Source organism: Aptenodytes forsteri, unplaced genomic scaffold (genome assembly GCF_000699145.1).
Source record: "Aptenodytes forsteri isolate BGI_AS27 unplaced genomic scaffold, ASM69914v1 Scaffold257, whole genome shotgun sequence".
In the NCBI taxonomy this organism is placed as follows: domain Eukaryota; kingdom Metazoa; phylum Chordata; class Aves; order Sphenisciformes; family Spheniscidae; genus Aptenodytes; species Aptenodytes forsteri.
In genome coordinates, this window is record NW_008795194.1 from 10,800,094 (window position 1) to 10,812,994 (window position 12,901).

The 12,901-nt window shown below is 36.4% G+C and overlaps 1 protein-coding gene across 1 annotated transcript in view; it reads left to right on the forward strand.

Moving 5' to 3' along the window:
- Nucleotides 1-11,470, forward strand: part of ESYT2 (extended synaptotagmin 2) — a 95,540-nt gene extending 84,070 nt beyond the window's left edge. Inside the window, exons 17-23 of the mRNA XM_009278698.1 lie at nt 856-1,005; nt 2,063-2,451; nt 4,727-4,825; nt 5,444-5,575; nt 6,989-7,094; nt 8,074-8,123; nt 8,248-11,470. Coding sequence (XP_009276973.1) covers nt 856-1,005; nt 2,063-2,451; nt 4,727-4,825; nt 5,444-5,575; nt 6,989-7,094; nt 8,074-8,123; nt 8,248-8,293 — 972 coding nt within the window. The 3' untranslated portion in view covers nt 8,294-11,470. The remainder of the gene's footprint in view (nt 1-855; nt 1,006-2,062; nt 2,452-4,726; nt 4,826-5,443; nt 5,576-6,988; nt 7,095-8,073; nt 8,124-8,247) is intronic.
- The last annotated feature ends 1,431 nt before the right edge of the window (nt 11,471-12,901 follow it).

Below are 12,901 nucleotides of genomic sequence, written 5' to 3' on the forward strand. Positions count from 1 at the left end.
TATGTTGTCTCACTCTCTTTAGATACCTTTCTTTTCTAAGACATTTCAGTAGAAACATTCAGACATTACAGGTTGTTATGAAATGAGACTGAATATATTGTGAACACCATTAAAATTATACTTAAGGTGGTTTTTAAGACCAGGCTATGAAATGTTTATTTGCATTTACTACTAAAAGGAAGAAAGATTATAACCAATCTCTCACCAGAAGAATATAGTTGATGGTTGTCTTACTTAAGAAAAAAAAAAAAGGGAAAAAAACCATTTTTGATACCTGTTTCATTGAATCATTAAGGTTGGAAAAGACCTAAGATCATCGAGTCCAACCGTCAACCGTCCAACCGTTTCGAACCTTAACAGTCTTAGCTGCTAGCAGAAATTGCTGTTATGTATGGCTGATATGTTTCCTCTCTCATCCCAAGGACGTTTTTGCTTTATCTAAATACTGTATCCCTTTACACTGCTGATATGTCATTTACATAGTTCAAAGAGACTAAAGTGTAAATGAGTACTGTCCTAGTTACTATTCCTCTAACAGTTGTGGGAGTTCATTTTCACACAGACTGTTTGGAAACCATGTAGTTATTTTGATGAAGGGTCACGTAGATGTGATGGTTAGTTTTCTGTCTTGCTTTTGCTGGAGAAGATAGGGATGAAGAAACTAGTCATTGAGTATATTTGCTATTTCCTTCTGCAGTGTAAAGTAATCTTATGATCAGGGAAATTTGGTTTAAGAACAAACTACATTCAATATTGTTTGGTTTTTTTGTTTTTAAATAAAACTATTTCTTTTTCTTTCTCTCAATTCTAACAAAGCAGATGATACAAAATTACTTAGCTTCTGTGTTCCTTCAGGTGAGGGATGAACAGCACCAGTGTTCTTTGGGGAACTTCAAACTGCCTTTAAGCCAGTTGCTGGAGAGTGAAGATTTAACTATGCATCAGCGGTTCCACCTGAGCAACTCCGGTCCGAACAGCACTATAAACATGAAGATTGCACTCAGGGTACTCTAAAACTTTTCCCATTGTAAATGTCTGAAAGCATACTTAAGACTATCATGACTTCTGGTCTTCTAGCTTTATGAAGAAGATAGTACATTTCCTTGGGTGTCACAATGCCAGGTGTCCTTAGTTGTGGCAGTGCTATCAAGTACACAAAGATAACCTCTAATTTAAATACATTCTATTTCAAAAACAGAAAATTCTCCGAACAAAACAGTAATCGGCTGCATTAATTAAGACTGAGATTCCCTGTGGTTTTAGGTTCGGAAATCATGTTTGCAATTTAAATTCCTTCAAGTCTCTTATCATTCAGTAGGCTACAGATCAGTGAAATCACCCTTATCTTATAGAAATGGAACTGAGGTCATGATGGTTTAAAAAGAATAATGTTTATAGGGAAAGGAATTATATTCATAGTACTGGAAAAATTCAGACCAGCTTTCAAGCACATTGGAGTTTTGAAGACAAAACTTGCATACCTGAGATCTGGTTTGTCTTTTTCCCCAGCTAAATTAGTTGGTTTAATAGAGTAGTGTATCTCTTTGCAAACACTGTCAGACTTCTGTTAACTTCTGTTATTTGTTCTTTTCTAAAGCACTTTCTTGCTTACTTGTCATTAATAAATGAAAATAACCTATAAAAGAGAAAGTAAGGCAATAAGTGAGAAGAACTTGTGATGTAGGATTAAATTTCAAAAGATTAGAAGAAAAAAATTATAGAATAGCTTTCCAGGTGGCTAGAGCTGCAAAGTAAATAGCACTTGCACCAGAAGCGCGTAGAGTATGGGAAGGGAATAATGAGGAGAATAAATCTAAATGAATGGAGAATTTCACATTGTTTTATAGTTACTGCATTTGCCACAAAGAAGATGAGGCTGTGTTTTGCTGTGCAAAAGGTTTCCTATTGTAGACTGAATGAGTATAAGTGTGAATATTTTTGGTCCTGCATTAGTGTCTGAACTTAACAACTTGTCACCAACCAGTACTCTTGTAGAAACAAATTTGTTCCTGTTTTTTATACTGGAAAACAGTCATATTATATGTATTTTTACTGTATCTAGGTCCTTTCTCTTGAAAAGCAAGCAAGATCTCCAGATCATCAACACTCGGCCCAAGTAAAAAGGCCATCTCTTTCCAAAGATGCAAGAAAATCATCTTTTAAGCCTCACGTTCCTCTCTCACCACCACCTGATTCAAACAAACCTGTTCCAGCTTCCCCAGCGACTGATAGTGATAAAAAGACTGATACAGCTGAAAAAAGTCAGCCTCCCAATGCCAGCCCTCAGTGGCCAACAGATCTCAGCCGAAGTTCCTCCAGTCTTCATGCCTCTAACTTCTCTTACTCTCCCAGCCACCTCTCGGTCAAAGAACCCACTCCTAGCATAGCCTCAGACATATCGCTGCCTATCGCCACACAGGAGCTACGGCAAAGACTACGACAGCTTGAAAAGTATGGTGTTAATTACTTGGTTTTGCAGTATATCTAAGTTGATTTATAAAAAAATGTCATCAGTGCAGCCAAAGAAAGAGTGCTTAGTTTGCATTTCAGTAATATTTTTTCCTCTTGCAGTTTGAGCCTGGCATTTGAAAATCAAGTCATTGTGATTTTCTGCTTCCTCCCAGTACCTCAGTTAGACAGATTCTGCAATTAGAAGTTACCTTACCATTGCGATGATCTGCAACGTAAAGTCCACCTTGTTCTCATAGCTACACTGTGTAGTGCTAAAAAGAGTGGGATGGCAAGAGGGAAGGATATTTTTCAATACAACATTAATCACTTTCATGGCAATAGTTGCCTGTTTCACCACTGAATCCTATTAGCATTAATATTAAGCCAATTAAGCTGAATATAGCTGGTCTTTTAAAATTACTCAGTTTATAATAAAGAATGTTAAATGAATAGTCAGTTACTATTCAATTAATGAGGATTGCTGGAGCCATGCTTTCTTAAATTCTCTAATTTTTTTTTACTTGCCTCAATGGGCAGCTATACTTACCAGTACAGATAGCTGAGCAGCCTATTCTGCTCTGAATAGGAGAATGGAAACCATTAATTCCCTATTCATGTAGCTTCTCTGTGAATCTAAGTAGGAAGGTTTTAATTTTTTATTTGTAAGGGATTGAACCAATTCATCTTTTTCTCTATCAGAGGTCATAGAATCAACAGAGTAATATAGGTTGGAAGAAACCGCTGGAGTTCAGTCAGCCCTCTGCTCAAAGCAAATCCCGCTTCAAAGTTAGGTCAGGTTTCCTGGGCCTTGTCCAAACAAGTTTTGAATAGCTCCAAGGATGGAGATTCTATAAACTTTCTCAGCAGTTCCGGTGTTTAATCACTCCACTGTGAAAATGTTTTTTCCTTATTTCCAGTTGGAATTTATCTTGCTGCAACTTGACTGCGGCCTCTTGTTCTTTTACTGTGCACATCCACGAGGAGTCTGACTCAGTCTTCTCTATAATGTCTGTTTTAAGTAACAAAAGACTGCAGTTGAATCTGCTATTGGCCTTCTCTTCCATTTATACAAACCCATTTCCTTCACCATCTGCTTATGTGCTCCAGACCCCCATTTATCTTTATGGTCCTCTGCTGTCTTGTCTTCAGTTTATCAGTCTCTCTTCTGGCCCAAAACTGGGTTAGACTTCGTTAATTATGGTAAATGTTGAAATACTACTCCTTATTTAATACACAAATTTCATACTTTCTCATTTGATAAGAGTGGTAAAGCTATGGCTAAGGAGGTCCTTTATTGCAGGCCCCATGTTCTTCAGTGCTCTGATTTTTGTTTTTTTTTTTATTTTAACTCAGAAAATACTGAATTGAAATGCTTCATTCTAGTTTTTAAAGTGAATGACTTGGGAATTTTAATGGAACATTCTGCAATCGCTTTGTAGTAGCTATTCACAAAAGAGGCACGCCTCTCCCTTAAGGTTAAGATACCCTTCAGGTGGTTGAGAAATGCCAAGCATGCCATATACTGTCCTGTGTGAAACGGAAAATACTCATAGTCAGTTTACACAAACTAAAATAGGCATTTTATAGACATGAGGGAACTCATGCAAATATTGGCCATTCTTTAAAACAGAAATTCTTAATCATGGTGCTTGCTTTTTATTTAAGCATGACCTGTATTTGTAAGTGTAAATTGATTCTAATACTATTTTCAATGTGGCATGAGCTACAGAAAAGTAAAATGGCTGTGTTTATACTGTGATTTGAGCTTTTAAGGCAGTAAGTGTGTTTAAAGTATCACTATTTTAAGCCAAGAATATTTATATTTCTACATTAGAGAATTTAGAAAAGAATGAGCTGGTCTTCTTATTGGTTCCTGGCCATAGGTAAGAGTGGCCCATCACTGAGGTTTTCATTGCAGTTTGCACCATTAAGCTTTCCAATTTCCTAGATACTGTTTTCATGTTTGTTTTAGGGTAAGCATGTTCTTTACTGATCATGGTTTTCAAAGTACTGAAGAGCAGCTGATCTCTAAACTGACAAGAATACCTAGATTATTTTGGAGAGTAGAGCTGTTGGAAAAGGAACTGAAGTACAAGAAACTGATGAAGATATGCTCACATGCTAACGTGTGCTCTCTTCTTTCACATTGGTCTAGTGAAAAGTTAAATGGATAATACGTGATTTCTGGGAAAACTACTCAGCATATATTTCAGTTAGGTCTTACTTTAAATATGTGTTTTAAAAACTAAGCATAGTGTTCTACTTTTTCCTGCAGTGGAACAACTCTGGGGCAGTCTCCATTAGGACAGATTCAGCTAACAATTCGTCATAGTTCACAAAGAAACAAACTGATTGTGGTAGTGCATTCCTGCAGGTGAGCATAAAATACCAAATTTCATTTCTGCACATATTTCTTTGTAAACTTTGTCATATCTTGACTTAGCCTCTTAATTTGGTTGTCTGGATGATCTTTGTTATTTTTAAAATAACATACTGATTGTAATTATGTGTAAATAAAAAACTATACAGAGCTATACTCAGAATCAGTAAAAAATTTGTTGAAGATTTTGCTGCGATTTTGTATTTGTCTTTTATGCCCCTGTCAGATTTTAAATGAAAACGGCATGTAGATTTTTATCAGCAGTGTCTGAAAGCTGTCTCTAAGAGACCGAATTTTTCATGGAATGACAAAACCGCATGATTTTTGGAAAGCCATATCTAAACTTTGAATTGGGATTTAAGAAACATCGTATTCCCACCTCTGCTGTCTGCTCAACATTTATCTGATCTTGTACAAGTCACTGCTTGGCATTTTTTTAGTTTTTCTTACCACTGCTATTAGCTATGTGCTGTATCCTGCACATCATACTTTGTACAGGATATCCCACAACTGATTCGTGTACTAAATTAAGTGATAGTAATGTAGACACTTATATTCAGCAATGTCTCGTTTATTTTCTAAGTGTTTTTCCTTGTTTTTCACTGGTCACAGAAATCTAATAGCGTTTTCAGAAGAAGGATCCGATCCATATGTGCGAATGTATTTATTGCCTGATAAGAGACGATCAGGAAGAAGAAAAACGCATGTATCAAAGAAGACATTAAACCCAGTGTTTGATCAAATGTATGTTCTAAACTACATGTAGTAGTTTTATATCATGTAATTACAAAGCTGTCAAATGAAGGTTTCTCAGCTTACCCGAATGGATGAGCTGTTGAAACTCCTAGTTGTCACCACCAGACTTGGTCATACCTTTCTCTTGTGCTGTAATAGCTATTCCCATCCTTCTATTCCCTGTTATCACTATAGCCCTTCTTACTCTGTTACCAGCCACATCTCTCTTATTTTCTGCCTTATCCTATGTCAGTTACATCTCCTTTGTGCTGGTAGCTAAGAAGCAGTGTGCACTCTTCTGGCAGGTGGCCAGAACATGAGTGCCTTTTAGCTGGCCGATGCTGTTGGTATCCCTTCCTGCCAGGAAGCATGTCGATTCTGACTGGCCGATTGCCTGGCTGATAGATGCTGCCTCCTCGGTAGGACTAGCCAGCCAATGTCTACGCGTGATCAGCTTGCTCAGTCAGTCTACTTGGTGGCACTTCTCAGCATCCAGGGAGTCGGGAAGTTTCCTCGTAGGTTATATCCTGGCCCATAGGTTGGAAGCTGTGCAAGCTTGTGCAACATTACATTGCATAAAAATCCTTATCTTTGCACTGTTTTTTGATGGTAGTTTCCCTTACGCATGTATCCCTTCTTTCCCCACCCATCGCTTATCAATAAAGAAGACCTTTCTCCACAGACAGAAACTTAATTTGGGGAAAATAACACCTCAGTCCATTCTGTCCAAGGGAAATCTGTAAATCATTAGTTAGAGGCTCTGGTAGGTTTTCCTGGTACTGCAGCTCTGTCCTGTTTATTCCAGGTAATAGATTTGTTTTACTGTGCCTTTCCAAGTAAAACGTATTGCAAAGCAATAAAGCTGTTTAAGAACTGTAGTGACAAATAGATGTAGATTGTGGTATAATCTTGCCCTCATTTTCTGTAAGATTCAGATCTAGCAAACAAAATGTGTTCTTCCTTAAAAGTTGATAGGTTGCCTTGGTGTGCCAGGAAAGAAAAGGAGCTCTGATTCTAGAGAACTGAGGATCAGTAAGACTGACCAGTCTTTCCCTTTTGGAGAATAGTGATACTGAGCTGTCAAGGTAGTAGGATTCCTCATTCTCTTCTCTGTAGAGTCAGCGGTTGACCCTTTCCTTGTTTTGTTTGGTTTGGTTTTTGTTTGTTTTGTTTTGTTCTACCAGTGGCTTCTAGAGACCAAAAGTAACAGAAGTCTCAAACATTTGATGTTTATATTGATCATAGTATTGAAGAAAAATTTTAGGGAAAACCTTGGGATTTTTCTCTTCATTTATCTCAGACCTCATTTTCTGTTTGGGGAGGGGGGTGGTTTGGTTATGATTTGAATTGTTGTTTAGCTGTAGGAACTGAACTTGCACTTCAGGTACAAAATTCTCTCTAAAACATCACTTTGCTTGTCAGATTTGATTTCAGTGTTTCCCTGCCTGAAGTACAGAGAAGAACACTAGATGTAGCAGTGAAGAACAGTGGTGGTTTCTTATCCAAAGATAAAGGCCTGCTTGGCAAAGTAAGTTGACAACAAGCAAATTCTGTTAATACAGCTTGTTATTATATAAGACTAAAATCCTCTTGTGATATGAGCTTGTTAGTGTTGACTGAAGCACCTGATTCAGGTATGAAGCTTTTAAAAAATTATAGATGGCTTAGATGACAAGCTTCAGTAAGGGAGGGAACAAGCTGCAGAGACAGACATCAAAAGATGAGGCAGTAATCTCTCTAGAGAATGGTAAGTTCTGAGGCTCACAGTAACAAAAGAAACGTGCATGTCAGACTTATTAATCATACAGTCAGAGAAAGAAAATAACTAGTAGAAAACAGGTGATATCTCAGAAAATGTTCAGACAAAACTAGAAGGACAAGCAAGAGTACTTAGAGAAGCACACAGAACAAATGTATGTTTAGTAATTAAAATTCCAGATCGTAAAATCCATGAGAAAGAACTGCTACTGGAGACGTTCCCAATGCCAAAACCGCTATTGTGTTTACAACTTCACTGTTTTACAGGCACTCATTAAATCACTCTATTTCCTACACATGTGATTTGGAGCATGCAAAAAGGAATAGTAAATTCCTACACCCTTGCAAATTGCCATGTTCGAGCTCTGTAAAGAGGATGAAAGATACCAGAATCGTGGTCAGTTCATGGTGAACGGTGTTCTTAATTTTCCTGTTTACCAGGAAGGCTGTTAGCATAAACACATCAGCTGATTGCCATTGCCAAGATATGCCATGTTCAGAATTTAAGCCTGTGAGGTGCTCTGGGACCATATCACTAAAGGGTATAGAATTTTAGGTCAAAAACAGCAACTTGAAACTTTACTACAAGTCGGGCAGATAGCAGATAGCTATGATGACAAGGATGTAAAATATATTGTTTATTAATGGTATTACTTATACTGTAGTTTACAGGATTGTCAGATTTGATCTTTAAGACATAGAATGAAAGGCACACATAATGCATTGATTGCTAATTTACCTGTTCACAGTTATTAATACCTCTGGCATCTGAAGAACTTGCTAAAGGCTGGACCCAGTGGTAAGTATAATATTTCCTTTATTAATAATAATACTACATACTAGTAACTGGTGTGTTAAGAATAGTTTTAATAATACATGCTAAATGTAAAAAAAAAAAAATCCTTTGTTTTTTTCATTTTCAGGTATGATTTAACAGAAGACGGTACAAGGCCACATGGTGCAAGTTAGGCCCATGGATACTGGGAATTCCCCATGCATACTTTTGCTGACCTTTATATATTTTTAAAGCGTTGTTCTCACAGATCTACCAATATTATTTTTATAGCTTTACTGATTTAGTTCTTAGACACATCCCAAATAATTTTATAACACTTGGTCATTTTATGTAGACATAGCCTTTCTCATTGTTAAACTTTGTATTTTAATTTGCTAAACAATTTTATGTATTACTGTAATGTGCAATAGTACAGTAAAGTAACCTTTTGTGTTTAAATTGATCTTTATGACGGCTGTACCTGTTAGAAAGTGAAAAGATTATGTTCTGCTGTTTTCCTGCCTTGTTTTATATCTCACCAAGGTATACCGTACCATGTAAATATATACTATTTTTTTATAATTCTTTCATGCTGGTTTGAATTCAGAAGAAAATTAGATAAAGGATATAGATATTTTCTTCTAAATGCATGTTAATTTCTTCAGATGAATCTCTTTTGTCTTTGCAGCACAATGGTCTTAATCATTTTGTGATATTCTTCAAAAACAAATGCAGAAAAACATTTTTACTTTATTGTGTTTCTGGCCCAGTGTGGCTAGCTTAAATGTACAAAACATTAACATTTTAATATTTATATATAAATGTATTATTGGAAAATCATGCTATAGAATATTATAAACAAAAATGAAAATTCTATAAATATTGTATAAATAGAGGTCCATGAATCACAGTTTCTAAATCTGAGTTTTCATTTAATGGAGTAAACATGACAAACAGTACAGTTTCATTATACAGGTTCACTTAGATTTTGTTATTTATTCCTGTACTCTACAGTACTAGACATGGGACCTTTTGAAGTTATGAGGACATGGATTTTTCTGTATTATAAACAAAAAATCTCTAACCACTTAGAACTGTCCTTACTGCCTTGTTTCACTGATTTAAAAGGTATACAAATCAGCTTGTGATGTAAGTTCATATAGTAGGCATACGTACAAGACGTTATTTTTATTATACAATACTGTGCTAAATAGTATATTATGCTATACCTTCTGTAATACTAAAATGGAAAACCAATAGGTAAGAAAGTGTGAAACTGAGTTGAAACTGACTGTCTTTACAGTTGCTTCATTGCTACTTAGTGTGTTTGGTGCATGAAAAAAATGCACTTCCGTGGTCCACCCAGGTTTCTTGAGAAATAATGGCATTCTACTGAGGCATTGCCATAGTCTGCTGCAAGACTACAGCAGTGATACAATTAGCACAAACTGATAAAAGCAGACAGTTGAGAGTTGGAGGGAGAGTATCAGCCTAAAGAGCTGAGCTCATAACTCTAATTTTATGAATTACGGGGAATTTTTTTAGTATTCAGAACTGATTTTTCTTTTTCTGGTAGGTTTTCTCAGACTGTTATAAAAATGTGCATTAAGAATCCAAGAGAACCGTTCAGCTCTTTCAGAGCCAACGCCCTCATTCTTGGATAAGTATGCAATTAGACAGACAAAGTATATTATTTAGCTAGGATTCTAGAAAGATCTCTCAGCAAAGAATTTTAAAGAATATTTAAAAAAATAATAAACGCCTGAAATTAGCTTTATTGTAAGATTACTGACAAAACCTTAATTCTAGATGTAGAATATGCCTACATTACTAGATGTACCAAAGTGCCTACCATAGATGTAGCTTTTTGTCTTTTTCAAGTTTAAGAATTGACTCATTTCAGTTTGTCTAAATTCAGTTTAACATGAACATTTGTCACGGATGTGTGTGACGCACACATACACTTCTATACAGTGACAGCCTTCTTATTGCCACATTTTATACAAGACAATTTTAGCAAACAAACTTACATTGTAAATTTTGCTGCTGTAACTTTCTGATGGGCTGGGCAATAGAGAGAGGTTCTTAGTAAGAAAACATTTCCATTTGAAGGCTTCACTCTATATTGGAATGTATGAGTATCTATATATATATACACACACACTCATCTGTTCATATAAAATGTAATATATTATGAAATACATATTTTCTTCACTAGTTCTCCATTAAAATGTTAAGAATGGAAAGAGAGAATTACTGTTAGTGCCATGAAAATGCAGAAAGCGAAAGCTGATCTAAATAAAGGAGGTTTAAGTGCAGCAGTTCAGCATAATTCTCTTTTGCCTTGGTTCAGCCCGAGGCAGAAGGACTTCTGCTGTACATCTTGGCCAGTGACTCCCCAGAGTTTGATCCTTAGCCAACAAATGGGCTGTTAGACTGATTCGGTGTTTCAAGTCTTAAGTGAAGTCTGGGGACAGATGTTAGAAGACTCTGTACTTAAACAAAAAAAGTGCACATTTTGTCTTCTGGAGTCTCGAGGGGGGGAAGAAATGCTGTGTTTGGGTAAATGTGAGATGATAGCACAAAGTGAGTAACTGAACAAAGTACATAGGGCAAGTCTCCAAAATAGCTTACAACCTAAAATTAGGGATAGGCTCTTAAGAGTCCCCAGTTCCCGTTTAGGAATCTAAAATTAAGAGATTGAATTGTCATTGTAATTCAATAACTTTAATTCCCATTGACTGTAATCAGTCCTGGATGCCAAAGTCTTTAGAAATGTTCTCCTGAGTGAATTTGGATCAGAATATGGCTACCTAGATGAGACTGGTTCTTTTGATAGTGGAAACAAACCTCTGTATCATAGTTACCAAATTCTGATTGTTCCGTTTATGTGGAAGTAGGAAGGATGAACATCATTTTTCCTCCGGGCAAAAATTGCACCTCATTATCAAGTCAATGTATTCAATATCAGCTAATAGCTTTTCATGTAGTTCTTGTTTATCCTGTGCCTTAAAATATGAACATATGAAGGTGTTTAAGAAATGGCTAAAAATAAGCTGTGTTGTCTGTATGTACCAACACATTCTCTACTGTTGAAACTGTTTTTAGAATTACTCTGCTTCACTGACAGGAAAACCGGCTTTCTTAATTATAGCAGTGGTATAACCCAAACTCAAATCAGCATGCGTATCACTAGGATTTGGATTAAAAGAATTTTCATTTTCTGTCTTGAATCCTTTATCAGAGCTGCAGCAAATGGTGAGAGTTGAAATGAGAACAAAGGGTAATCAATTCTGTACGGATTGCCTTTTTTGCTCATGTAATTCTACATTATGATGCATGTATTTATTCAATAAATGGTTCATATGGAAGTCAGTGTGTTGCTTCCCTCTACACACACACACTCCCTTTTCCCCTCTTTGCATGTCCCTGTCCTAATTAGTAATATGATGAGGTGAATTTTTAAAATAGTCACGTATGCTGACTACTCTAGCCTAGGTAGCCTGGCTGTAAGGTGTGTAGGCAGATTTTTGAGTTTTACATGAGAGAAAGTGGAGTGAGAAGTACAGGATACTTCACTGGGGGATTCCTTGCTTGTTGGTCTGGAACAGATTCACACATAAGAATTAGTAGGTCCTGCGTTCAACTTAAGTGTCTAAATTTTTTTCTCTTAAAATGATCGGTTGAACAAATGTCACGATTCTAGCACTTACTCATCAATTGTCATGAATTATGTTTTCAAAAGGACCTAGAACTGCATGTAATTGCCTTAGATTTAGAACCAGCAGATTTCTACGTGTGGCAATCTTCCCTGTCCTTCCACCTGCTTGTTAAGGCAGATATTGATAGAAAATACAACTACGTACTGCATAAATAAGAAAAGGGGTATTGGATCCTCTATCTAATACAGAAAAACCACCATAGAAATTATGCTGTTTGCATTAAACATTAATTCTTAATGAATTATAATACCATAATTAATTATGATACCTTTTCCCTTAAACAGCTACAACTTGTCTGAATTCTTAATAGTCAGCCAGTTTTCATCAGCCATAAATAAAAGTTGCAGAAGTTCATCACCCAGTCACTATTGCATTTAGAAGGGACCCCACTGGATAATCTTTATTGATACTAACTACAAAATTATGTTCAGGTTTTTGTTTTTTTTTTTCTAGGGGAGATATCTTCCTTTTTTAGCAGAATAAAGGGCTTCTGATAATCAATGGGAAGGCAGCTAAAGCCAAGTAAAAGCATGCCCATCTTCATAACTCCCTCATGGCAAGGTGTTTCTGGATGGCACGCTTCCTGACAGTGCCAGTACTGACCAGGTGTCTGCATTTTCCAGGCTTGGATCAAAATCAAACCTTCCATTCAGTCCTGCAAGACAGGTGGTAACTGGATCAGCACCTGCAAGAGAATGCTGCCTATGTATTCACAAGATCCTGTCAGAGAGCAGAAATAATTGTGCAAGACACTCCTCCAGATGGATTTGGTATTTATTTGATGGGCTCAGCCAAGCCTAGCCTTTTTCTTAATATTTGCTGTACTGTTTAAACTGTTTTGGGCCATCATTTAGTTCATCCAGTCTCCATCTAAGAGCACTGCTAATACAGTTACCAATATGGTTATTTTAGGTATTTTCTCAGCTAAGAGCTGAATACAAAATTGGTTTCCTATGAGGTTTCTGTTTTAATCAGTTTGTTTGTTTATATTCTCCTCCAGACAAACTCTGAACGTTGGATGGTACCTTTGGTATTTGGTAGAAAGAACCAAAACTTCAGATGGTCCCAGACCTATTTGTG